The 27,903-nt window shown below is 46.5% G+C and overlaps 3 protein-coding genes across 3 annotated transcripts in view; all 3 read right to left on the reverse strand.

Annotated features, from left to right (window-relative positions):
- The window catches only part of SLC14A1 (solute carrier family 14 member 1 (Kidd blood group)), a 60,646-nt gene extending 53,656 nt beyond the window's left edge, over positions 1–6,990 (reverse strand). Inside the window, exon 1 of the mRNA XM_050767975.1 lies at positions 5,463–6,990. The gene's annotated coding sequence lies outside the window, so the exon portion shown is untranslated. The remainder of the gene's footprint in view (positions 1–5,462) is intronic.
- HAUS1 (HAUS augmin like complex subunit 1) overlaps positions 1–27,903 on the reverse strand; it is a 983,957-nt gene that overhangs the window by 428,875 nt on the left and 527,179 nt on the right. The window lies entirely within an intron of this gene.
- SLC14A2 (solute carrier family 14 member 2) overlaps positions 9,497–27,903 on the reverse strand; it is a 58,985-nt gene continuing 40,578 nt past the window's right edge. The window contains exons 10-19 of the mRNA XM_050767983.1: positions 27,087–27,209; positions 24,476–24,558; positions 23,588–23,747; positions 22,672–22,861; positions 22,219–22,347; positions 21,190–21,382; positions 17,652–17,799; positions 16,884–17,018; positions 11,331–11,380; positions 9,497–10,054 (exon numbers count right to left, since the gene is read on the reverse strand). Of these exons, the coding sequence (XP_050623940.1) occupies positions 9,854–10,054; positions 11,331–11,380; positions 16,884–17,018; positions 17,652–17,799; positions 21,190–21,382; positions 22,219–22,347; positions 22,672–22,861; positions 23,588–23,747; positions 24,476–24,558; positions 27,087–27,209 (1,412 nt within the window). The 3' untranslated portion in view covers positions 9,497–9,853. The remainder of the gene's footprint in view (positions 10,055–11,330; positions 11,381–16,883; positions 17,019–17,651; positions 17,800–21,189; positions 21,383–22,218; positions 22,348–22,671; positions 22,862–23,587; positions 23,748–24,475; positions 24,559–27,086; positions 27,210–27,903) is intronic.

The raw sequence follows: 27,903 nt of genomic DNA on the forward strand, positions 1-27,903 counted from the left end.
GAAATTCTTGAAGTGAGTTTTTCATGTCTATCAGATCAGTTTGGTTCCTCCTCAAAATGCCATTTCATATGTTATCTCCTGTATTGTTTTATTATATTCCTTAGATTCTTTGGATTGGGTTTCAACTTTCTCCTGGATGTCAGTGACCTCTGTTCCTATCCATAATCTGAATTCTTTTTCTGTTATTTCAGCCATTTCAGCCCAGTTAGGCCCCATTGCTGGGGAACTTGTGTGGTCATTTGGAGGTAAGAAGACATTCTGGCATTTTGAGTTGCCAGAGTTCTTGTGCTGATTCCTTCTCATCTGTGTGGGCTGATGTCCCTTCTACCTCTGAAGTTGCTGTCCGTTCAATCTGTTTTTGTTTTTTTGTTTTTGTCTCTCTCTCTCTCTTTTTTTTTTTTTTTGCTTTTCTCTTCTTTTATGAAACCCTTGGGGGTTTCGTTGTGGTATAAGGTGGGTTCAGTTGACTGGGTTCATTTCTGGAAGATTTTAGGGGCACGGCTCAGCTCAGCACTCCTGGTGGACTCTAACTCTGGGGAGCTGGTACCAGGACCCCAGCTTTGTTATCTGGCCCCCTGAGATTGGGAACCTGCTGCATCAGAGGGGTCAAGGTGTTCCCGGTCCACTGGCCACAACCCTCTGATGGGTGGTGCCAGACGAAGTGCTTCTTTGGGGCGGTGGCAGCAGGATCTGTGCTCACTCACGTGTTCTAGCACCTGTGGCAGCATGGCAGGGTGCTTATGGGGTACCAGCAGAAGTAGAGCTGCTGCATTCCTGTGTGCCCTTGTACCTGTGGCAGGGTGCAGGTGGGAGCAGGGTTACCAGTGTCTATGCTTACACTTGCACCATTGGTCGCAGGGGAGGGTGCTGGCAGTCACAGGGCTGCTGACCTTCGTGGGCACATTCACCTGTTACCTCATTTAACCATTAAAAGAACTACAATTACAATAACAGGCTAATAAATTAGTTCCTTGTTAGGATGTGAAATTTGGGCTCAGAGGCAGTAAATACATTTCCAGGCCCCATAATCAGTGCGTTTCTTAGCAGCTGTGCACTCTCCTGAGATCCAATGTCCCTTTGAAAATCAGTGAGGCAGGAGACAGGCCTAAGCCTGGAAAATTAGATGCCTAGAATAGAATGCAAAAGCCTGGAATGCCAAAGGAGGGCAACGAGCAAATGGAACCTTCCATGGCTTTTGGAGGGGCTCTGGCGCCCTCTGCTGACACCGTGAAGGTTTCATAAGCCAAGGAGTGAGCAGTGCGCTCAAGTCCGTTGATGATAAGGGAGGGTGTGTGAGCGTGCAAAAGGGCACAGAAGGTGGGCAGTGCAGATGAACAAGGGAAGGGACAAAGGTACAGAAAGAGCCATCTTGGTCCTAGGTGCATGTCAGTCTCTCTCCCCTATCTCTTTGCAGATAACTGGGTTCACTGTCTCTTAATTTCAAGGAAAAGCATGCTTTTCAAACTTCGATGTGCACAGGAATCACCAGGGATCCTGGGGTGGGGGGGTGCGGTCTGGGCTCCAGCCCCAGTGTTTCTGAGTATTAGGTCTGAAGGGGCCTTAGGGATCTGCGCTTTTTAACTACACCCGAGTGATTCTGATTGAGGTGGTTCTTGGACCACACTTTCAAAAAGTAAAACAAAACAACAACACACTCATTAATATTTCAGTTTAAGAAAAATGGCACTTCAGAAACAAACTAAAATTGTGGCTTCTACATTCAGTTTCTAAAGAAAACCCCAGAGGAATTCATAGTTTATTGTGTTATTTCTGCTTTGCCCTGGTTAAGTTAAAGATAAAAGCTACAACTCTACAAAACACACACACCCCAACCATCCTGTTAGCCTAACTCTCCAAGATGAAATTAAAACAACCCAATAGTGTTCAAGTCAGTAAGTCTATTCTTGCAAAAGAAAGGTTCCAAAACTTGAGGTGTTTGGAAGTATACTCCTAGAGATGTTACTATGTGGACATACACACACACACACACACACACACACACACACACACACACACACAGCCTTCTCTGGTAAAAGAAGGATAAGTGATTCATTAAAAGCACACTGGCGTTAAAGTCTTTGAGAAGCCAATGGTATGAAAGATGTTTAATTTTATTTGGCTTAATGTACCTGGATCTCCTTGGATCATATGACTTTTTCTTATTTAAAATTTTTTCTTTTGGATATGTATTTATTAAGATCCTTGACTGATGAGTTACAGAAATGCTACCTTAGAGCAAGAGGAATGAGAACTAAAGATTTTTCTAGATTCTGAAAAACAATCCCATATGCAAAAAAGAATAGTATTTTCAATAAATAGTGCTGGGACAACTGAATATCCACTTGCAGAAGATTGAGGACTCTACTACCATACACAAAAATTAACTCAAAGTGGATCAGAGACCTAAATATAAGAACTAAAGCTATGAAACTTTTAGAAGAAGAGTTTTGTCTCCTCCCTAGCCTTAGCCCTTAGAAAACTCAGACAGTTTTGTCTCTCCATGGAAGCACATCCAGCATCCTTTTATTCTTCTCGGATAACAATCTCAGAACCAGGAGTTCAAATAGTAAGTGAATCAAGCAGCAAGGATATCCTGTGCTCAGTAATGTGTTTGGTCTCCAAAGTATGTTGTGTTCAAGTAATTATAAGATGAGGTCTTTGACCTTAGAGTTTCCCACCTTGCTGAGCAAATAAAACCCTTCACCCAGGTGACAGGTGATACCAGATAACATAAAATTAAATGTTGAGGTATATGGTCAAGATTAAATTTTATGTAAAAACTAGAGTTTTCTTAAAGAATACAGAAGCTACTAAGACATTCATAAGGGATGTAAACTGAGGTTTTTCGGGTGTGAAAGGCACAAACTATATGTCCCTCAAGTTATGCCAAATCATATTTCCATTCTTTTCTCCCAGTGTCAACAGTAAGTGTGGTTCCCACGAGCTCCTCTCAGGGCCATTTGGGCGACTGCTGTGATGGTAAGGAGGGAGGGTGGGCATGGACCACAGAGGCCATGGAGCCAGCCGCAGGTCTGCTGCTGCTCTTGGCAGATGGTAGCCACCTGCCTTGACCCTACACCCCCATCCGCAGTTCCCGTCAGGGCCTTCCTAGGATAAGGCCTTACAATGACTGGATTTGCAAGCTGCCCACTGACCCACGGCCACTCATGCAATCACGTCCTGGGCTTCTACGTGAATTCTACTCAAATTCCTGTGCTGAGGCCCCCTCTCTCTACCTGCCTCCTTCAGTTCTTCAGACAGTCAGGAGAATTGGCCTTAAGTCACTTGCGATGCAGGTAAAAATGCAGATACCCCATCACTTACTGAATCCCATTATCTTGGGGTTCAGGGGAGGTGCTAGAATCTGCATTTTGGTTAAACATTACCTCGCTTAGTACACACCTCCTGGAATCAATTCCAGGTTTACAGGGATGCTGAAGGAGGGATCCATCTGTCAGTCAATATGTATCAAGCATTTGCTGCGTGCCAGGCCTGGAGATGGGGGCCATGAAGATACATAATCTGTCCCCTCAGAGGTTATAACGTGGTGGGGAAGATGGGTTACTCAACAGGTTGTGGTGTGATGTGTTGGGCAGGAAGCCAAGTCATGGTGGTACTCCGTGCTCACACACGCTTGTGATTGGGTGAAATCCAGCTAAACGTTGATTCAAAGAGCCCCCAGGGTGGTATGCAGGGATGGAGAAAAGTCTGGCTGCTCTTTCTGCCTTGCTCCAGTAGGGCGTCTCACGAGCTGATTATGAGTAGGGGTCTGTCTCGGTCTTTCCTTTGCTCCAGCTGGAAAATCCACAAATATTTTGGTTGCTGGGTGCCATCCTGGTTTGTTCCAGTCCCTGCACCATGGAGCCTGGGTGTGCTGGGTCTTCAGGGTGGAAGGTGCACTTCCTTTGCTCCCTGGGATGCTTGTCAAGTGAGTACCTCACAAGTGAGACTCTGTGTATATTGCGGCTCTGCGTTGCTCTCTCATGCTGTCATGAGTGAGGAAGGAGCTTGAAAGCAGAGAACTAGCCCAGAGGGATCTTTGATGCTGCAGCCATGGGAGAGCAGGCTCCAGTTGCCACCAGGAGCTCAGCGCAGGACCAGCTACGTAATTCAAGGGGCCCAGTACAAAATGTAAATATGGGTCCACTTGTTCAAAAGCTATTAAGACTTGTGAGACACTGATGGGAGGACAGATAACAGAGAAGGCAATGCCTCTTTTTTGCTGGACATAATTTGGAGGACCTACTTTAGGATAACTGTGTCTGTCACTCACTCACTCATTCACTGCCCCTGGGGAGAGAGGCCCCAGTTAGGGGAATGTACAAAATTCATCCCTGTTCACAAGGAGCTCACAGTCTGTTCATGCTGAGAACCTGGGGCTAAGGCCAAGGAGCCACGGTGGGGCCTGGGAGAACAGGAAGTCAGCCCCTGAAGGCGGCTTGTGGCCCAGCTCCAGCCACAGCCCAGAGTCCCTGTCCTGCCCTCCAGATTGTCACTTTAATCTCGTGTCCTGAGCTTTCCATCTTGCTGTATGCTAGGGTTAGAAACTAGCTAAGCATCAGTGTCTCTCTGGAAGCTTAAAAACAAGAATGACACACAGATGAGCAGAACAGGATTCACAGGTCTTTAGAGGGGCCAAGAGCAAAGCTTACATTTGTCCAGATCCAGAGGTTAAGAACTGCACGGTTGCAGGTCTCCTCTGACCCCAGGGACAGAAACAATCTCCACTTGACAAAATCATGCTGCCTGGGGCTCCTCCCACTTGAGAGCTCTTTAGAGAATCTTCTCCCTGCAGCCCTGCATAGCGCAGCACAGCACCGAGTGCCCCCCACAGCTTCTACTGAGGGGGCCCCCTGAGGAGCTTTGGAAACCACCCAGGCATGGGCCACCCCTAAGATTCTGATAGAGCTGGTCTGGGCTGTTGCCTGGGCACCAGGATTTGTAATGCTCTGCTGTAATTTGTAGTGCCTGACTTGCCCATCTCCCCACCCCATGACACCCTTTACAACTACTGCTCAGGCCATGCTGTAAGTGACACGTGGCTCCTAGTGACTCAGACTGACCCCTCCAGAAGCAAGTACTGGGGAAAGGATTGAAAGCTACCCCATCCCTGTCCCAGCCCAGCGCTGGCCCCACCGGGCAGTTCACAGAGGGGTGGAGCCTCACCCCACCTCCAAAACTAATTTTTTTTTTTTTTTGCCCTCTTCCTGTTACAGTGCCAGCTGGCCACTAGTACCTGCTCTCTACATGACTCCATGTTCTGCTTTTCTCCACCTCCTTCACCCCTGACCGCAGATGTCTGCCTGCACAGGGCTCCCTGCATGCCTGTCTCAATGGAGCTGCTTTTCTACACCCACTGCCTGCCCACCGGCTTGCTCTCTTGCAACAACTGCTGTCATCACCATTCCCCCCAACTTCCACCTTCTGCCCTCATTCCAGGCCAGCCCTTAACCCCATCCTACCTGCTCATAGGGCACACCTGCTGCTTCTCACTGGGGCCACACCTCTGACCTCTAGCCAGCTCTGCGGGTGCCTGTGCTGCCTGAGAGCAGCATGGTTGGAGGAACTCCGGACAATCCCCTGCTCCTCTTTTCTAGTGCCGAGGCACTCACTCAGCAGGCTTCTAGGGCCAAAGCAAAACCTTGTTTTTGTGCTCAGCGAACTGAGCCGGATGTTACTGGTTAGTGGTTTTTTTTTTCATCTAGTCTTCTTTGGGGTGCAGGGTGAGCCCCCAACAACAGTGAGAAGGAGACAAACTTCACTTTAGAGGATTCTCTGTGCTGTCTGTGCTCCTCCTGCCTCAGTGCCCAGCGCTTCTCCCTGCATCCCATGGCAGGTCCAAACCCACCTGGGGACTGAGGATGGTGACTGGGGGTTAACGAAGGGCTGAAGAGTGACTCAAATTAGAAACAGCTGGGGCCCAAGAAATAGGCAGCACAGTTGTTTTCCCGCCCCAGCTGCATGTTAGAATCACCCCAGGAGCTTTAAAAAATTACCTGTGCCCAGGCCCATTGCTGGCTTAATTGGCCTGAGGTAGGGCCTGGCATCAGAATCAGAGGATCCTTATCTAGCCGAGAGTAAGAACCTGTGCAATGATCTCTGAACTTGGATCCTGCCACATCTGTATAATCTGAGAGTTTGTTAGAAGCACAGATTTTTGGTTCCACCCAGATCTAGTGAATCCAAATCTTTGAGGTTGAGGCCCAGGGATTTGTGTTTTAATAAGCCTTGCAGATGATTCGTAGATGCACAACCAGTGTGTCTATTCTTAGATTTGCAACCAGTGAATTACAATATGCAATGAAAGGAAAATAAATCAGTGGAGGCAGCATCCTATTTCTAAGTCTATCTCATAAAGTATGGGCTCCTAGACCCACAGCATCAACATCTGTGGAGAATTTGTTAGAAAAGGAAATTCTCAGGCCCTGCCTCAGGTCCACTGACTGACAGTCTTGGAATAGGGCCCACTAACGTGTGTTAAATAAGGTCTCCAGGTGATTCCGATACATACTCGAGTTTGAGAACCAATCTACCATCGATCTACCTGCTCCTCACCTGAGAACATTACATAGTTTAAATGTCTGAATATAACAAAGGCTCTGTAAGGAAAGGATGGTTGCAGAAGACTGTTTGCAAAAGGGGCTTGAAGTTATTGCTCATAAAATGATGGAATGCTGAGGGCTAGATACCATGCACCACTCTGAAAAGTTCTTTTCCTGAACCCTACACATGTGTTTTGGGAGGAGGCTACAGGCAGTAAGTTCTGGAGGCAAGTCAGTTGGCCTAGTTGAGAGCCTGTGTATCTGTTATAAGTACGTTGTTGTGTGTGTGAAACGGTTTTCAAATTCCAGCCAATAGAGTCTACAGAATTTATTCTGTAGAGAGAATAGAAAAGCAGCTCCATTGAGACAGAGGGGTAGGAGGGTGTTTCAGTCAATTACTCAGTTGCTATTTCTCAGGGCTATTATGTGCCATCAATGGGCTAGTTCAATGAAGGAAAAAAAACTTGTGCATGTGTGCGTGTGCATGTATGTGTTCATATATGTGTCACACACTCTGCCCCACTCATTTAAAAAATTTCCCCGACAGTTGAGTTAATCATGTGCCTTGGTCCCCAGCGTATCTTCATGGGCCCATGTAAGGCCCTTATCTGGGGTATATAGGTGTGTATATTCTTTTATTTATTTTATTTATTCATTCATTCATTCTGAGATGAAGTTTCACTCTTGTCTGGGCTGGAGTCCAGTGGCATGATCTCTGCTCACCGCAATCTCTGCCTCCCGGGTTCAAGCGATTCTCCTGCCTCAGCCTCTTGAGTAGCTGGGATTAGAGGCACGTGCCACCACACCTGGCTAATTTTGTATTTTTAGTAGAGATGGGTTTTCTCCATGTTGGTCAGGCTGGTCTTGAACTCCTGACCTCAGGTGATCCACCTGCCTTGGCCTCCCAAAGTGCTAGGATTACGGGTGTGAGCCACCCCGCCCAGCCCTGTCCTTTTATTTTTATACCCCATTCCCTTTTCCCTCTCACATTCCTGTATACCTTTTTGTCTTGTTGTTTGTATGTGTGCTTGTAAAGCACGTGTTGGTGTCTTGTGTTCATGCCAAGATTTATAGAGTTTGCTGATTTCTGTGATGTAAATATTCCCACTGTGGCCGGTTTCAAGCTATCTATGTGATGTCACTGAATGGCATGGGGAGAAATGTGCTCACGTAGTGGGTTCGCAGGAGCTGGTGGAACCGGCTGCAGCTCTCCACTGTTGGTGCTTAATTGAAGTGCTGGACTAGACTGGCTACTTTGGTATTCTGTAGACCTTGTATGTTTTCATAGGTCAAATTCTTCTACCCCATCTATTTCTACTTTGCTTAGTATCGTGGGCCAACTAAGCTTGCTTTATAGCCGAGGATATTGGAATACTTAGAACAGCTGAAGGGCTTTATTAGCGGTCAATAACCAGAACAGCATGCACGTGAAGGGTTTCCTGCTCTTAATAAAACCAGATTATAACACTTTGGTGGAAAATGCATGAAAACTGGTGCTTTAATAGTTGTATGTCATCATTTGGAGGTTCTGGGGCAACTGAGTGAGCTGTGAGCATAAACAGCCTTCTGGTGAAATTCCTGGATGCTTAATCCTCAGAGAGCACTAATTCCATGGTCATTAAAATACAGCCTGAGACCTTCTTGGCCTCAAGGTGTGATTGCAAACTCAGAGGTAGCCTCTGGAGTGTGACTCGCTTTTTCAATGTGGAGGATTTGTTTCTACCCTTAAGTGCTGCATTTTCCTGGAGAAGTCGTATGGGCTAGATATGATGTGGAAGAGAAATATGCCGCCCAGTGCTCTTGGGCTGCTAAAAGATGGCCAGAATCTTGGGGGCAGACTGAGAAAAGGTAAACATAGAAATTAACTTTTTCTAAATGAATTACATTTGGTAAAATGTAATTCTTTCTTTAAAGCTGTGGTTATAGAGGGTCTGTTCCTGCCTCTCCTCCCCCACATTCCCTCTTATGTCCTCATCTCCATGACATTAAACTGGGAGTGCATGTGTGCTTGGGGGGTGGTGGGAGGCCCCACTGTGGCACTATGAGAGGTTCATTCCCCCTGGAGAAGGGGTGGGAAGGTCCGGCCACATGGAGTTCCACAAAGAAGGTTTGTGGCTCAGGAGCTTGAAACTATAACCAGAGTGACTAAACAAGAGTTACTAGCCACTCAAGACTGGCTTGATTTGTAATTTGGGGGCACAAAGCTAACAGACTCTACCCTAAATAGTGAGATGGGTTATTAACAATCTGTGCTTCAACTCAAACAGAAAACCATATCCAAGGTCATTTCTGTGTAATTCACTCCATAAGCAAATCAAACCCTGTTCTGATGATTTTGAGCCCATCCTTGTCTCTTTTCAGGCACATGCTTGACCATGGAAAACCCCTCAAGTAAGCAATGTGTGAACCTCTAGGTGAGCCCCATTTTAAGAAAACCCTGATGCTGACTTGCAAATTTAAACAGTTTAATGAGAGTACGATTATGAATATTACAAAGGGAAACACATTTGTTTATAACATGATTTGAGTGTTGATACAGATCAGTTTTCATCTGACACCTCCAGAAATATTTCTGTAATGTAAAGGAAAGCACATTGGCATTTTCAGTGAATTTAGATTCCTAACCCCAAGTCTGGAGAGCATCTTCCCATAACCCAAAAATAAAACTTTATAGAACGTTAACATTCTCCTGCCTCTTCTCGGGTAACCCTTCCATCCTTGACTTAAAGTAATTACTTGTTGTCATGCTGATTTCATCAGACTATAGAAGAGAAAGAATAATCAACACTTCTGAGGTGGAAAGTACTTTCACATCCCTCCCTGTCATGAAACTGATTAAGAAATTGAGGCAGAGAGTGGGGAAGGACTTGCTCAACATGGTAGGGGCTCATTAGCAGCAGAGCTGGGGCAGAACCAGCCCTCTTGCCTTCCGGGCTAACACACAGCTCCTGGTATTGTGCTTTCCATATTAAATGACCGAGTTGTGTGACCATGTCACTGACCTCTATCCCTTTCTTGGTGACTTCTCTTTAAGGATGAGGCTTATTTCACAGAAGAGGGCAAGTTCCCCTCAAAGGGAGCTCTTATGGAACAAACTATGGGTATAAAGTTTCAACTAAACATATCTTTGAACAGCGTTGTGCATCTTAGAAAAGAGAGGTTCTGGAATGGTGACTACATACATGTTTCTTTGTGTTTGGGGAGAGAGTCCCAGAGCAGACCGAAGGGAAGGCTAAGTGGTCTCTTATCCTGGGGACCTGGACTGCCTGCTGAAGGCTGAATTTACAGTGATGTGTTTTAGAGAGGGAAACTTAGGAGATGTCGTAGGCCTGGTACTTTGTTATGATTGATGCCCTTCTGTTTCTCTCCTGGGACAGGTAGTAGATGCGGTTGGCCTCTGGGTAGGTGACTTTGCTGAGCGGGAGCTTGTAGATGGCGGGGTTGTTGGTCGTCAGGAGCAGGAAGGTGAGAGCTGAGAGACAGAAGGGCCAAGTGCAGGGTGGCAATCCAAACTGGGGGGGAAAGAACACAGATAAGCCTTGGTCATATCAGGTGCTTGTGCTGTTTTAATCAGCCCTTATCAATCACCTACAGCCCTGGGGACAGGAGGGGCTGCTTTATGGGCATTGATGAAGATACTTCATTGATGACCAATATAAATAAAATCATGCCAGTGCTATTCATCTGCATTATAACAGGTGAACACATAATCTTCAAAATGCAGCCACTGGGAACCCTAATAGTTGGGCTAATATGCCCTCATGTAGAAGTCATCAAAGCATAATATGCCTTTTGTAGAAGCTGTGTTTTGTCAGAAGCTGTGTTTCTGGCCAGGTTAGACTTCTAACTCTAGGAACTATGGTCATCCTGTGTCTTCTCCCATCAGCCCCTGTTGGAGAAGTGTCTTTTGCATCTAGTACAATGAGTACTAGACTCATCACAAAACTGTACAACATCAAGTGTTTAGCTGAGGTGTGCACAAATACAATGAGGCCCAGAAAAGAGATTTAGTTCACTGGGGAAGACAGGATAGTATCAGGGAAGGCAAATTCTACTGCTTAGAAAAATTCCTTCCTATGCTAAGTCCAAACCACCCATTTTCACTAAAGGTAAGGGAGAGATTTAGGCAGGTGTGACTAGAATGCCCACCCCCTCCTTATCCACAGGATCACCTGGACTCCTGGTTGTCCGCGCAAAGTGTGCCCTTGTACCCTTATCTGAGAAGGGGAGGCACCAGCTGCAAGTGGGGCCCTGAGCCCTCTGCACTGGGGTTGGGGGCCAGCATGGGCTCCTCCTGACCTCACACATCACCCTACTGGAGCCCAGATGAGGAAGGGGTTCCCAGACTGGCCCGTGATCTTAAGCTTCAGCTCTGGCTTCTCTCTGGCCTGGCTGGGGCTTGACTCCCCTTCTTCTATGGAGAGGAGCTGGTTAGTTGCCATGGGGCAAGGATATATGCTGGCTCACAAGCTAGCTGGGCAGACACACACAAATTAAATAATAAATATTTAAAAATATTTACAGAAGACGATAGAGAGGAATTTGATTTACAAGATAATGCTCCTCAAATTGTCCTCTAAGGAGCTCCTGGCCCATAGTTGAAATGTAAACTTTTGGGGCCTGGCTCCCTCTGCCTAGCAGGTGCTAAAGTGAGTAGTGTGACTTGAAATGAGGGAGATGAACTGGGGAATGGTTCTTAGAGGAGAGAGGTTTTCTGAAGGTTTGGGGGAAACCAAGAGGACACCAGGAAGGATGTTGTAGGCATGTTCTGAACCTGTGTCGACTCACCACAGATAACATGTTATCCAGGGCAGCGCCCAGATAGGCAGCAAACAGTGCTAGAAAAAAAAAAAAAAAAAAAAAAACAAGAAATAGACCAGTAACTATTTAATAGCACCTCGAGATTGGTCTACATATTCTCTTCCCATCAATTTTATGCCACAAATGCTATCTCTAAGATTTTTTAAAAATTTGAGTTATGTTTCCGTTCCTTGGCAGCTTTAAAAGTGTTAAATTCCATGCAAATGCCGGCGCAGCGAAGACAGCAGATGAACTTGTTAAAAAGGGCCAGAATTGAGCTGTTACAGTTCTCTTGGGTCCCACCACCTTGCATTCCAGTAAAGGAACATTTAACAGCATAAACCATAAATGAAAATTTTACTATACGGTGAAGGCAAGTGAATCCCAGAACTCCCTACTGGAATATTTCATCACAAGTTATTAACATAATATGGGTTTCTAGGGAAGAGCAGCATTCTGAAAGCTTGAGGAAGACTCGACATGCCCAGTGCCTTGTCGTGTAGCCCCTATGGAAGGTACGATGAGGCTGACCACTGGGAATGAGCCCAGTGTCAGCAACAGGGGAGAAGCTATTAAAATGTGCTAGTGTAATTGGCCTTTGCTTCCAAACCCTTCATTTCTCACTGAGAGCATCCCAGTTGTCCTTAGGATTATATTAACAAGAGCTGACCTTTATTAGTGTGTTATTGTATGCCCAGCTAGTAGCAATACTACCATAGCTTTCAGCATTCCTACAGTGTAAGCACTATTATTGTCATCATTTCACACATGAGAAAACTGAGACTCAGAGAGGTGAAATAACGTGACTGTTTGGCCTGTATTTCAGTTAGAGAAGTCTCTTTTGTTTTGGAGGTGGAGATTCAAGGTGGAAGAGTAGATGAGGTTAAAGAATGAGTTACACAGCCGGGAGCAGTGGTGCATGTCTGTAATCCCAGCACTTTGGGAGGCTGAGACGGGAGGATCACTTGAGACCAGTCTGGGCAACAAAGCAAGATATAATCTCTACAAAAACCAAAAACATTAACTGGGTGTGGTGGCATGTGCCTGTAATCTCAGCTACTTGGGAGGCTGAGGCAGGAGGATGGCTTGAGCCCAGAAGTTTGAGGCTGCAGTGAACTATGATCATGCTAGTTACTGTGCTCTAGCCTGGGTGACAGAGCAAGACCTGGTCTCAAAAAACAGCAAACAAACAAACGAAAGAGAATGAGTTCCATGAGTTATATGAAGTGGAATGTGCGGCTGTCAATGGGCATCATGGGTCACATGAGGCAGCTTATTCTCTGAGAGCAAACAGGAGCCCATGCCATCCTTTGTGTTTGCTGAATCCTCATTAATTAACATACATCACTTAACTAGAGATAATAGAGCTTAGCGCTTACTGGATATTCCCTATGTGTCAGCATTATTCTCATCATGTTCACAAATGATCTAATTTGATCCTGACAACAGCTGTAGGAGTTGGGCACTGTGAGTATCAGGCATTGAGAGTTCAAGCAACTTGCCCAGGATTACATGGCTAACCAGTGGCAGAGCCCCAGCCATCTGGCTCTGCGAGTGGGCTCTTAACCCGCCTCTCAGATCTGAGGTTGAAAAGACAGAGGCAAACCAAGCACCACCAAGGCCCCAGGATAAAGGGGAGCCAGATGGCCCGAGAGGGACTCTGGTGTTGGTCTGTGAAGAATGGAAGATTCCAACTCCATCCATCTTCCCTGGAATCCAGAGCCAAAGGATTCATTCTCTCTCCCTCTTCCCCCACTGATATTTGCTATTTTATCAAATTTGGTGGTGTTACTAGCAGGAAAATCCTCTGAAAACCCCGCGTGGACTCCTGTGTGGCTGTAGGGCTTGCAGAGTTGGGAGAGAGGAGGAAGGCTAGAAGAAGGAAGACGAAATGAGACATGCAGCCTGCCTGGGCTGGAGGGAGAACTGTCCGTCTCAGATGATGTGCAGAGCAGGCTGTGGTGGAAGGAACCTTTGTGACAGGATGCCTGGCCACCTGGCCTGTCTTATCCATCACTGACTGTGTGATGTTGGAAAAGGGCCTAACCGTTCTGGGCTTGAATTTTTTCACTGGTAGAGAAAGCACTGGCTTCAGGAAACAGTGTGGTGTCCTGAAAAGAGCACAGTCTTTTACAGTCAGGCAGACCTGACTTCAAGCAATGTATTTAGCTTCTCCATCTGTGAAATGGGGGTATTAATATCATCCACACACTTTACAGGGCTGGAGGGAAGATTAAATGAGATGGCCTGTGCCAAGGTTTCACAGCTCCAGCTCCATGGACACCTTGGACGGAGAAATTCCTTATTGTAGGGGGCTGTCCTGTGTATTGTAGGGTGTTTAAGAGCATCTCTGGCTTTTACCCATTAGATGCCAGTAGCACTTCCCCCAGCCTCAGGTATGACACACAAAAATGTCATCAGACATTGCCAAATGCTCCTGGGGAAGGGGAAAATCACCCCTGGTTGAGAACCACCAGGGCAATATCTGACTTAATTTGGGCATTTAAGATTTGTTTGTTGAACATGAATATTCCTTAGTGAATAAGCAGAACTTGGAGTTGGTATCCAGGGATATCCTGTAATGTCCTTTCCCAGCTGGTATCCTAGATATCCTTGTCCTCTGAGACTCTGGACAGAAGTTACAGCTCCAGGCTCCAGATGCAGCCACCTGCCCACCCCGCTATGCCCCCCACCGACTCCCCAACCGGGCCACCTGCTCTGATCTTACGTGGAGTTCGTGGGCCACTAAGAGAGCCTAGAGTGGCACAGTCTTGACTCTGAATCTAAAAATTTCAGGACTCCTTGACTTTTCATTTCTAACATTCAAACTTTTAATTTTTAATGGGATGAGGCCCAAACCAATTTAATAATATAAACGATGACTGATTTTAAAGATAGCTGAGCATTTAGAATTTTTGTCATTGGGACATTTTTATGGAAGGAAGGAACTTAGGCATAGGTCTAGTTTCAGATCATGTAAAAATGCCAGCCTATTAAGAAGTTAAAGTTAATTTAAATTAAAATATTAACAGTGACATTTATTTCCAGTGGGGCTGTTCTGCCTGTGAAGGAGCTATCATTCCCTCCTGCTCTCACTGCCTCCTGGTTGCCTATCAATGGGCCCTACACACAAGTAAGCTTGACTACACGTTCCAGATTTTCTAGATGGCCTCAACTTCTTTTTTTCATTGAACCTATAAAAACATTTGTTTGTGAGGCTGAGTGGGCAGATCACTTGAGCCCAGGACCAGCCTGGGAAACATTGCAGCCCTGTCTCTACAAAATATATATATAAAAATTAGCTGGGCATGGTGGTGCATGCCTATAGCCCCAGCTACTCAGGAGGCTGAGGTGGGAGGATCACTTGAGCCCGGGAGGTTGGGGCTGCAGTGAGCCGTGATCATGCCACTGCACTCCAGTCTGGGCAACAGAGTAAGACCCTGTCTCAAAACAGCACCAACAATGAAATGCCCCCCAAACTCTACTTGTATATGTTATAGACTGCTTTCCCATTTTTGGTCTATAAGTATATCACTGGATGCTTCCAGATCTTTCTTTAACTTGTAGAAGGAGGGTTGACTCTACCTCTGCCCACAGGCAAGTCCCTTTACCTCCCTTAGCCTCAGGCACCATGGCTACGAAATAGAGCGGCAGTTTTCAGCTTCTTAAAATGATATAATGAAGTAATATTTGGAAAAGTGTTTTGGTGAAAACCAATAAATGTCAGATATTATTACTGTGTAGTCTGTCTGAAAGTTCAAGGATCCACCTAAAAGGGCTTAAAATTCACTTTAGTGTATTTTCATGTTTCCTGAAGTCATCAGGCCCGTTGGCACTTTTGGAAGATGATGTGACTCGGTTTCATTGAAGCCAATGAGTGCGCCTTGGTTTGTGAGAGGCTTCAGAGAGAGGTGCCATGCTGGGAAAGGGGGCGGGGAGTTTGAGTTTGGACTGAGGAAGACCTATCTTCATGTCTCAGCTTTGTCTTTTACTACGCAGTTGAGCCGCTTCACCTCTTTGACAAGGCTGGGACTTGGGGAGGTGAGTGAAGCACCTGGGGTGCAAAATTTCAGGTGGCCTTCACTCTCAGGGTCATGGGGATATGTCAGGGTCATCACTTGCTTGACTCTGAGAGTAAGCACCTCCTTAAATTTTGCATCCCAGCTGTCTCCCTTGTCTCACCTTAGTCTTGCTCTTTGACACAACTTTTCCTCGTTTGTAAAATACGAATAGTAATACCAACCTTGGAGAATTAGTGTTAAAGGTAGAGACGAGGTATTTAAAATCCCTACTTCATGGTGGGTGTTAGGTGAATGGCTACCCTTTATTTCGGCAATATGACAGCTACTATTTTTTTTTTAAAGTAACTACAGTGTGCTGGCCTTAGGTTGGGGTAGCAAAAAGTAATTTTAAGAAGAGCAAATGAAAAAGACAGCAGCTTTACCCTTCGTATCTTGTTTAGAGTTTGTGGTGACTGTCATAAAATGCAAAAGAAAATATATCTACAAATTATCCTAAGGAAACAAATATATGGCCATAGCTGATCCAGAATATCTTCCCTAGCAAGAATATTTGGAAAATTTTTATTATAAATGTATTTTTAAAAATAAGTTTATAGGCTGGGTGCGGTGGCTCACGCCTGTATTCCCAGCACTTTGGGAGGCCGAGGTGGGCGGATCATGAGGTCAGGAGATCGAGACCATTCTGGCTAACACAGCGAAACCCCGTCTCTACTAAAAATACAAAAACATTAGCCAGGAGTGGTGGCAGCGCCTGTAGTCCCAGCTTCTCAGGAGGCTGAGGCAGGAGAATGGTGTGAACCTGGGAGGCTGAGCTTGCAGTGAGCCGAGATCGCACCACTGTACTCCAGCCTGGGTGACAGAGCGAGACTCCATCTCAAAAAAACAAAATAAAATAAGTTTATATAGATAATATTCACAGAGTCTACGGATGTACTGAAATAGAACTTCAGTTTTAAATGTTCTGCTCAAAAGGAGTTTTGTTTGGTTTCTGTTCATATAACATCAAGAAATAAAGGATGGTCAAGGATGAGGACATATAAATCTAACAACTTGTTAGAGTTGATCTAATTTCCTGGGACTCTGAACCAATACATAACAAACAGGGGTCATTTGAAGGGCTACAGCTAATGTTTGAGTGCTTAAGGTGAAACGCTGTAGATGATGTAAATCACCCAATTCCATATGTAAGGAGTAACCTGCGTAAGAGTTGCTCGGTTAGTTTGCTCCAACCCCCGCCAGGAGAGTAGCAATCATAGGAGACAGCCCAGGAACAACACCCAAACCTCCACCACTGTCTTCATGTGACTGAACATTGTGTATTCGGTGAAAATAGCATTTAATCTATTAATTACTAAATAACCATGGAAGACAGTTTTATGTAAAAACCCTTTTATAAAGGAAACAAGTCCTCCCATCCATATTTGGGGGAGTAGCAGAATTTTCTCAGGGTGGTTTTCTCTGCCAGGATAGAAAAAGGTCTCATCTGAGGTCATCAGGGAATTCTGTGGGCAGTACCTACCGCAGGCGATGGCGAGGAGGTGCGTCTGCCAGGTGATGACGTAGAACATGCCTCCTATCGCTATGCATGCAAGGGTGCTGTTGAAGCCACACAGGCCGAAGTAGATGGAGTCAAAGGGCGTCGCAATACTGAGCGCTGTGAGAGAAGGCAGGCATCAGGGTTGAGTCTAGGGTCTTATGGGGCCCATCTGCTGGCCCTGAAACCTACCACAGTCCTCAAAGCCCAGAGCCAGTTATCTTCTTAGGTAGTTATACAAAAAGGACTTTTGGCTTTATTCTGTGAAAAAAACATCTAAAGGAAACAAATGGCCATAGAGTCCCATGAATACTAGCAGTTAAGCTGGCATGGGTTGAAGAGCTTCTTTGAGTAAGGACAGAAGTCTGATTTAAACAGCCCAGAGAATATCCTTCCCCTGCCAAGAAAGAGAACCTCTCCTTCATCGATACCTTAATTCTCTAATGGAGAACAAATCTTTCTTGTTGTCACTGGAGATGACTTAACATGTAAATATGCCTGGAAGAAACTTCTCCCAAACTTTAAATTTATACTAAGGTGTAAATGACTAACACCAAAGCCTTTCTTGAGGGCAGCTGTAGCTCAGAGGAGGATAAAGGGACTAGACCAAAAATAGAGAAACAGGGTACAACAGAAGGAGGGAAAGTTCACAGGAATCAGCAGGTGTAGTGTTGAAGATGAAAGTCACCATTTTATTTGGAGCCAGCCCCAGGCTCTAACCCCCTCACAGCCCAGGGAAGTGAGGACACAGACCTGCTAGCATCCCCACGGTGGATCCAATTGCTGCATGCAAGCAAATGAGAGGTGAGGATATGAACAGAGCTGTGAGAAAGATGCCTCCAGTCCAGGGGTTATCACAGCCATACACTTGGCCAATTCCAACGGGGATGGCTCTCAAAAGCTGTAGGCACAACAGGATTACATGCTTATTATGGAGGCAAAAGAGACAACTTGACCTTCGCTGCAAGAGACTTAGCACCGAACCCTCCCTGCTAACATTTTGCAACAGATGTCCAAGATTTTTATTTCCATTCAAATAGGTTAACCTTTAACAGGAACAAAAGCTTTATTATCTTAATATTGAGTTCTTAGAACACTGATGGATTAGGATGTTGAGTTTCCTTTATTTAGAAATATGAGTGTAAGACATTTATTCCCCAGGGAAGAGAACCTGAAAACCTTTCAAAGTAGGGTACTATTCTTTAGAAAAGTAATATATGTCTGATCAAAGTTGGGGTTTAAAAACCCTTTGCGATTTTTTTTTTTTTTTTTTTGAGATGGAGTTTCACTCTTGTTGCCCAGGCTGGAGTGCAATGGCACAATCTTGGCTCACCGCAACCTCCACCTCCCAGGTTCAAGAGATTCTCTTGCTTCAGCCTCCCAAGTAGCTGGGATTACAGGCATGTGCCACCATGCCCGGCTAATGTTGTATTTTTAGTAGAGATGAGGTTTTTTCCATGTTGATCAGGCTGGTCTTGAACTCCTGACCTCAGGTGATTCGCCCGCCTCGGCCTCCCAAAGTGCTGGGATTACAGGCGTGAGCCACCACGCCTGGCTGTGATTTTTTTTGAAAAGCTAAAAAGATGATGAGAAGGCGAAATATTAGACAAAAAAATGGCCCTGTGTGTTTTCAAGAACAACATGTTTGGGGTGTGATTGTGTTAGTAAGGTCTGAGGAGGAATTGGACTAGTATCTATAGGAGGGGCCAGGAGAAGGTAGTATCGCCCAGCATCTGCTGTTTTGATTAGTAAACCCCCGGGGCACCCTGCTTGATTCCATCCTCCACCTATCTCCGGGGCTGGTGGGACCTGTCTGAATGGAAAAGCACTTGAAAAAGTCTGGTGCCATGTGGGCACCTGCACAAGGGTCCTAGAGTTCCTGGAAATGCCAGCTTCCCCAGCCACAGGGACTGTCTTTTGGAGGGTCTGGCCAAGGCCCTTGGGCAGGAAGCTGAGGAGAGGCAGTGTCCTGGGGCGAGTCTGTGTATAGGTTATGGCAAGGATGATCTTCTCTAGAGAGCTCTTCCCGCTCGGCATGGCGGGGGAGGGAGATCCTGCCGCTTGGGGGCCCTCACACCACAGTGAGTGTGTGTACAGGAGACCAGCTGAGTGAGTTAGGCTTTGGGCTCAGTCTCCTGTTACCCAGGGCAGAGAACAGAATGAGGGCTCTGGCCTCACTATGCAGGGTAAAGGGGACAGGCGAGAGAGAGATGTATATACAGAGGCAGCAGCATGGGCAGTTTTGTTCCCAGCCAGTTGTACCCTTCAGGGGGCTCTCAGTGGTCACAAGAGCAGAGGAACCTGTGGGGACTCAACATTACTGGGAAGCTTAGACTCTCCCTCTGAAATTCACCGCTTATTTATCAGAAACTCAAGGCTCTAATTTGTCAAAAAGACAAAACATATGAATCATTGTTATAATCTATTCAGTTGGCCAGAAAGTTACTTCTTAAAGAACAATGCCACAAAATTGAATTTTTCTTTCCTGGAACGCTGGTGGAGTGGTGATGGCGGTGGGGGTTCTCAAGTGTTTGTACAGGATTATTCATTGTTTTTCCATTTCTATAAAATTTCAAAATATCTTCTCAACCGAAACTGTGACATAGAGAATGCAATATCTAAAATCTGCATTTTCTAACATCATTTCCCCATAGCATACCACTTAGAGCAAGTTTGTCTCCAAAAGATATTAATTGGGTAGACTAAGAATGGGCAGCTTAAGAAGCTGAACTGCCAGCACAGCACCTTTTCTTGTTTCTGGTCCAAGAAGGTCCTCTCACACCCAAAATGATCAACAAGGATGCAACTAACACAAATAGTTCTCAGCCAGGTGCAATGGTTCACACCTGTAATCCCAGCACTTTGGGAGGCTGAGGTGGCATGATCGCTTGAGGCCAGAGGTTTGAGACCAGCTTGGGCAACATGACAAGAGCCGATCTCTACAAAAAAATATAAAGAATTAGCTGGGTCTGGTGGCACATGCCTGTAGTCTCAGCTACTCAGAAGGCTGAGGCGAGAGGATCGCTTGAGCCCAGGAGTTTGAGGCTGTAGTGAGCTGTGATTGTGTCGCTACACTCCAGCCAGGGTGACAGAATGAGACTCTATCTCCAAAACAAAAAAAACCCCCCAAAATCGAATAGTTTTCTTGCTAAATACTGGTGCTTCTCAGTGTAAATTCAGGGCTCTTTCTACTACACCACACTGTTGCTTACTGTGGAAGGCTAAGAGAAATGAGGCATCATTATTTCAGAGAAAGTTCCTTCAACAAGCCCAAGTGACTTTGTGGTCAGATGATGAGTTGCCAATAACGAAGTCTCAGAGTGAGCGCCAGACTGTGGGGCCGTTTCGTGTAACGGAAAGTAGGAGGGCCTCGGAGAAAACATGCCTAGTTAGATAAGGCGGCTGGCTAATGGGCACATTTCTCCAGGCTGACTTAATGCTGTGAGTGCAGCTTCTTCTTAATCACCTTGGCTGACTTCCAGAGGTCAGGATTATATACAGAATACTTACTAAAAAAAAAACTTTAAAAGCTCTGTTATATGTTTCTTAATGAAAGAACACCTGTGCTTTAAAACCAACGGCGTGGTGTAGTAGAAAGGGCCCTGAGTTTACACTGAGAAGCACCAGTATTTAGCAAGCAAACTATTTGATTCTGGGGTTTTTGTTTTTGTTTTGGAGATAGAGTCTCATGGAGTGCAGTGACACGATCACAGCTCACTGTAGCCTCAAACTCCTGGGCTCAAGAGATCCTCCCACCTCAGCCTTCTGAGTAGCTGGGACTACAGGCATGTGCCACCAGGCCCAGCTTTGGCGAGTGAAGGGAATAAACTCTGGAGGTTGGAACAATGACTTCTTAAGCCAATAGATGGTAGCATGGTGTGTATGACTTGAGTGATTCCGTGTACTTGAATGAAAGAAAATACACAATGTAAGCTGTAAGCCTCAAAAAGACTTTTTAAACATCCACAAAGAGCCCAGGCCTGGAAGTCAGGAGGCTGAAGTTCTAGTCTTGACTTTGCTCCTCCCTAATTGGTTGTAAGACCTAAGGCAGGTCTCTTAACTCAACCTCAGTTTCCTTCTCTGTGCTATCATAAGGTGGGACCAAAACTAGCCCTTTTTGCTCTCAGAAGTAGAAAAGGGTGGCAGCTCATGAGATATGTATGTAGCATGCCTGGTACCATGTAATTGTTAAGAATTATTACTTGCGGATGTTTCTGATGTGCAAAATATGCAAATGCCATTAATATCCAGTGTGGAGAGACACTGCCCTTCCTCCTTCCGTGATACATACCAAGGGTACTTGGACCTCTGACCAGGTGATGTTGGGTGTGGCGGATGCAGGCTGCAGCAGCGTTGTGGGGAAGAAAAGGTTGTAGTGACCCGTGGCTGCCAGGTACAAAGTCACAGTGATATTGAAGGGCAGTGTGAAGACTGGGAGGTCCCACTTGCTGAAGATGGTGCCCAGGGCGCTGGAGAGGATGGGGCTGACGGCAGAAGAGATGCTGGTCAGGAAACCGCCTGGTCATAACACTAGACTGCTGCAGTGGGGGCTCCCTGTGCCTTCCTAGAGAAAAGCAGCCTGCTGGGTATTCTCTGGAGCCTGACTGGCTGTGAGCAGGTCTTTCCCCGGGCCTCTTCCTCCCTGCACAGTGACGGGGGGGGCACCCAGACTCAACTTCAGAAGGGGATACAAGGCAGGCGGTCTTAGAACTTCCTTCAGGAGTCCTACAGCTCCATCTCCAGGCATCAGGAGAGAGGGCAGGTTGGGGAGGCAGAGGAGAGGGAATCACATTCATTCAACAGATGCTTTTGGAGTGGCCGTGTGCATTGGCTTTGTGGCCAGGGTGCCCTGTGTTTTCTCAACATGGGGTAGAGCAGGCACCGAGGGCTTACCTGTGGCTGGGCCTTCAGCCTACCCTGGGAGATGGTTTTGGTCTGCACAGGAGTGCCAAGGATTTAGAAAAGCCGGGCTGGGGGAGGGTTGAAAAGATTTCGAGAAACTGACAGGACCCTATAGTGCAGCTCTTAACCAATGTGGGCCTCGGTTTCTTTCTCTGTGCTCTCGCAGGGTGAGACCAAAAACCCTTTAGATTAAAAAAAAAAAAAATACTAAAGAGTGGTCACTAATGGGATACTGTGTATAGACCTAGCATGGGGCTGCCATGGTATAAACTTAGTCATTATTTTCAGTGGGCATTTCTGATGTGCAAGCTAAATACATCCCACTTTAGCGTCACATTTAGACAGACGGTCATGGGGTTGGGATGAAAAGGTTGGTGGCCTTAGATATGAACCCACAACCCCTCAAAAGCAAACTTACCAAGACATGGACATGATGATGACGGGGAGCAACAGCCACCAGTAGTAGTCACCTTTGTCTGAGAACACGGCCATCAGCAGCCCCACCAGCACCCCATTGTAGCCGTGAAGTCCTGCCGCGATGGCCGACCTGGCAGGAGAGGGAGGGGCAGGTGGAGCAGGGGCTTCCCCAGGGCCTTTTACATTTTCCTATTGAGGCAGATTCTTTTTACCTGGGACCTGACTACATACACCTTCAAACAGACCAAGCTTCCGGGAGTGGGGAGGGAAGACAACCCTATGAATCTTTCATCTTTCTCTAGACCATGTGTTGCTATGACAAAACCAGGCAACAGTCATTTTTAGTTATCAGTGTCCTTATTTTGAGGGTTTCTGAGCTGGGAAGAGGGAGAATGGTCCCCATGGGGAGTGACTTCTTGGCCGCATGCTTGGACCCTGAGCCTCTGGGACTTACTTGTCTTGATTCAGGATGAGGGCTGTCAAGGTGGACATGATGGTACCCAGGCAGCCTGAGATGGCCCACCAGGGGTTCTGGATGAAGAGGCCGAGGATGATGAGGATGCCGCTGAGGGGGTTGTTCACAAACATCACTTGAGATGTGCCTCGGAGGACCCAGTCAACGAACTGGAACACTGGGGACTTGTCTGAAATGGAAGCAGGGCAGGAAGTAGGCGAGTGCTCTGTGTGGGCGGCTGTAAGTGGGCAGGCAGAGGGTGCGAGGGCATCTGGATGTCCGAAGTGGGTTTGCAGAGAGCCCGTCACCTGCTGTCACCTGCCACCAAAGACGGTAAATAAAGAACCCAAGAGAGCATCTGACTGCCAAGGAAACTCTCGAGGCCCGTCTCAGCCGGATGTGACCTTCAGGCTGGTTTTCTGGCAGGGGGGATTAGGTGCCCTGAGCTGTCTCTGTCCCCTATGGTGGTACTATGAATTTTCAAGAAAATGTTCTTGCTGCATAGAGGGCATTAAACCCATGGGCTGAGCTCTGGAAGGAGTGCTAAACAGAACCTATTGGCATGGTAGACACAGTTCTCCCACGAGCCATCCAGATGGTGTTTTTCTAGAATGCTGGCTCTAGAATCCCAATCCAAAAAACACCCGTCTGCAATATTTAGATGGGATATTTGAGATACCAGAAGTGTTATGTTCAGAAATGAGAGCTCATGAGCTCACACTCTTACATGTATTGCTATTTATATTCCAAGAGGCTGTATGTCTGTTATAACAGCAGAACTCCCAGCTTTCAGGAAAGACCACAGTAACCGAGCGCAGTCTAGTCTATAGGGAACCCCCATGGCAATAGGTTTCCTGGCGATGGGTGGAGGTGACTTTTTAGGGTCAGGGTCCGTGTTGCTCTCATAAAATTTTACCTTTGAGTCCCTCTCCACACTCCTTCATCTCTCCTGTGATGTAGCTGAGGGCTTTGCTAACCCTTTTCCCACCAGCAACCATAGAACTCCGAATCCAGGATGTCTCGGAAATGTTTGTTTCCACTTTTATCTCAGCGCTCTCCTCCATGGTGTCCAGATCCTGTCCAGAACAGAGATAGGCAAGAGTCTCCCACATTTGGTGGTTCTTACACTGAGAATTCATGCTCGTGGTCAGTCAGGGACCAAATAAGATTGTCATTTGGTATTTCATTAAATTACAATTTAACATTCTCCCTGTTTCTGTAGATTAGACTGTCTTTTGTTTGACACGTTACCTCATCTAATAGGTTAACTACTGTGAGGCACAATAAGATAACATCTTGACTCTCATTCTGTAGATGAGGACTCTGGCATGTGCAGGTTCTCATTTTTGAAGGTCGAGGTCAAACAGCAGAACTGAGTTAACCACATATTTTTAGTCTTTTTTTTTTTTTTTTTTAAATAAAACATTAATAGTCTTTCCAGAAGAAATGCCTTTCTCCCTGGCATGTCCAGTCTTTAAGATATAACTGTTCATAAACATAAGGGTATGAAATTGAACATGGGAAGATTCTGTTTTTGAAAACAGGCACCAGCTTATTTCCTAAATGCTTGAATACTGGGTTTAAAGGAAGCCTGATAATAATTCAAATAAAAGGAATATGAAAAGTCACAAAGTAAACTGTGAAAGAGACATTTTTGTCCCAGGTAATTACATTTCAGAAAATATGAAGGCAAGAAAAGTTTGCCTAAATCAGAGAACCTTGTTTATAGCTCTCAGCTCCCTCATCTGCTGTGGGCTCTGTGACTGCAGGGCGCTGTCCCTGATCCAGGACACTCAGTACTCACAAGCAGCTCCACTGTGGGCTTCTGGTGTTGATAGGGAAATGGGTCTTTGGTTTGTCTCTCCTGGTGTTCGCCTTTTCCAAACACTGGAGTTAGAAGGAAAGAGGACCATCAATTAGGACACCTCTACTCTGGCACCTCAGAAGCTAATGTCCTGCAAGGCTCAGGTGTTAGACTAAGCAGTATTTCCTGTTTCTCCTGAGGAAGCACAGCATCATGGAGCCTTGCAGCAGCTTGAAGCCTCTTTTGTTCTTTTACTGGTCATGGATCCATCCGGGCCCTCGCTTTGGGGAAAAAAGTATACATCTTCATATAAACAGGGCATGTTACAAGGAATTTAGGGAGCTCAGAGATTCCACTATTAATTAAGAAGCCCTCATTTAGCTCAACCTTGATATTTTTTTAGATGAGAAAACAGCAGCCTGGAGAGACAGTGACTTGTGCTTGATCCCGGAATCCAGGGTTCTTTCTCCTGTTCCACATGGGGAACTTGCAGGTGAACAAACAAAACAAAACAAACAAAAACTTGGATGTTGTTGAAGCCCTTCACTTCCTGTTCATAAAGTATTAAGCTGCCTGAGCCATAAGCCATGAGCCATGCATGATCTGTGTTTGAATTTGCCCATGATTCTCCTCACCTGGATGACCTCAGGCTGTTCTGTTTTTTTTTTTTTGTTGTTGTTGTTTGTTTGTTTTTTTTTTTTAGGTATTGTAGTAGCAATGGCTGGTGGGATTAGGACAAGAGACATCCATGTAATCTCTTGAAGCAGATTTTAGCAAGCCTTTGTAATTCTAGAAAACTCTTGTAATGTGGATCTAAACATTTTTTATTATTACAGGTTATTTACTTTTAGAGACGACCAATTTCAGTAGAGTATTGTGCATCATGAAAGATGTTCAGGCCCTTGGAAGTTTCCGTCTTGATGCTTTGGTTCCCTCCTGTGGTCAAGTGTGAGAATAGCAGGCTGGGCTCTGACCCTGTGTTTTCAGTCTGAATTGCCTGTTGCCCCGTTCTGCACTCATGAGTCATCAGGGTGTCACTAGAAGGGATATATCAAAGGCACTGTGTTCCCACTTCTGAAGGGGCAGGGACTGCAGATACCAGTATGGTTAGGAGGTGACCCTATTCAGGAGAAACAAGTTCACTTTGAAAGCTTTGAAAGGAAGAGTAGGAAGCAGAGAGGATCACTTGAACTTGGAGGCCTGTGTGTGTGATATCCCCACTGACCCGCTGCTTCTGTCTGAAGCTCCTCTCTGCCTGCCAGTGCTGTGGGGCTCTCTACTATGCTCTCCCCAATCCCAGCCCCTGTCCTAAGACGATGTTAGGAGGAAGTTATGAAGCCTTTGAGGCAAACCATGGTCTCTTCCACACTCTGCTGGGGAACCCTTGTCAAAGACAAACTCCTGAGCTACAGGGGCCCTTGAGATATGCAATGTCCTTGGCAATCCCCACTCCACCTCAGGTATTTTCCCATAGTCATTCCAGGTCCAGTTCTCTGGGCTGGCTGACTTGTGGTATGAAATGATGAGACTTGGAGGAACTGGAGAAAGAAGGTCACTCAGGCATCTTCTGGGGAGCATGAGATGTTGCACTAATTTGGGAGTCACTTTTATTCCAACAGTGGGCTTAGTCTGCTGTGTGACTCTGGGCAATGCTGCCCCCGTATCTGGAGATTGGGGGTAGGATTAGCTTGTCCCTGTGTCCTGGATCTTCACGAGGCTGCTCCAACCTTGCAGCTGGTTGAGGAAATCTCCCCAGACTCCTCCCTGTTTGCTGCCACATGTTCTCAGCTTCCAAGTCCAAGTTTCTGGCCTCCACTTATTCAGCTTTAGCGGTCCTTGGATACCCTCTTCCTGGCCTTTGGCAGCCCTTTCCCCACCATGGGTCTCTACCTGTGCCCTTGGCCTCCCCACCATTGCCATAGGTGAGAACTTTTCATCTATAGCCTCCTAGACCAGTGGTTTTGGATTTGCTGGCAAATTGGAATCTCCTGGAGAGCTTTAAAAGCTCCTAATGCCCACCCAGGCTGCTCCCCAGATGAATTAAATGGATGAGATGCAGGTAGTTCCAATGTGCAGCTGAGTTGAGACCCCAGAAGCTAACTGCCTGTCCCAGCTTCAACCTCTCGGAGACCCAGCAGGCATCCAGACACATCCGGGGAACTGTGGCCTTGGTCAGAGGTCAGGTATGAGAGGTCAAGTCTGACTCCAGCCAGTCTCCCCACCACCCTGTGAAGTAGGTATTGCCATTGTCCCTGTTTTTTTTTTTGAGGCGGAGTCTCGCTCTGTCGCCCAGGCTGGAGTGCAGTGGCCGGATCTCAGCTCACTGCAAGCTCCGCCTCCCGGGTTCACGCCATTCTCCTGCCTCAGCCTCCGGAGTAGGTGGGACTACAGGCGCCCGCCACCTCACCCGGCTAGTTTTTTGTATTTCTTAGTAGAGACGGGGTTTCACAGTGTTAGCCAGGATGGTCTCGATCTCCTGACCTCGTGATCCGCCCCTCTTGGCCTCCCAAAGTGCTGGGATTACAGGCTTGAGCCACCGCGCCCGGCCGTCCCTGTTTTATTAGAGACTAGGAAGGCAGGGATCCAAGCGCGAGGGGGAGGAAATGCACACCTTTGCTCCTCCTCCGAATGGATGACCGCTCGATGTGAAATACACTCCTGTGCTCCGACAGCACAGCCTCCGAGGCCTCCTGCACCTTTGGGCCCGCTGTGCGTGGCTGCTCCCCGCTGCCTCCTAGCCAGGGGCAAAATAAGACAGGTCAGTGTCCCACCTGGTCCACGCCTGAGAGCGCCAAGCAGCGAGCCAGGAAAAATCACACAGATGCTGGAAAGGAGAGAGCGATGAAGTCTGAAGCTGGAGTAGTAATTGTATCAGTCTCCGCATAAAACACTTAGCTCTCTATTTCTCCCATTGAAACTTCTGCTTCCTCTCCCCACAGTAACCCAAGTTATAGCCCATCAAGAGATGGATGAGCAGCTTGCCTTATTTCTCCAGCAAGGAAGCACTCTAAGACCCACTTAACTGCAACTTGCACTGGCACGAGCAGGTGGTAGCCAGCGTCCTGGACTTCATCTGTGGCAGGGAGTCCCAAAGCTGCCTGCATGTTAGAGTCACCCAGGTGCTTTAAAAAAATGCCTGAACTCCACCCCAGACCAGTTTTTCAAAATTAACGTTTTGAATGCCCATGGTATTTAAAAGATGGTTCCAATATGCAGCTTGGGCTGAGAACTGACATCGGCTCTTGCTACTCAAAGTGTGGTCCCTGGACCAGCAGCATTAGCATCATCTGCCTGGGAGCTTGCTAGAAGTGCGGAATCTGAGGCTTTAACCAAGACTGATGGAATCAGAATCTGTATTTTAACAACATCCACTGGGAGAATTCTGTGCTTATTAAAGTTTGACCAATACCAATTTATGGGGAGCTAGG

Source organism: Macaca thibetana, chromosome 18 (assembly GCF_024542745.1).
Source record: "Macaca thibetana thibetana isolate TM-01 chromosome 18, ASM2454274v1, whole genome shotgun sequence".
Lineage (NCBI taxonomy): Eukaryota > Metazoa > Chordata > Mammalia > Primates > Cercopithecidae > Macaca > Macaca thibetana.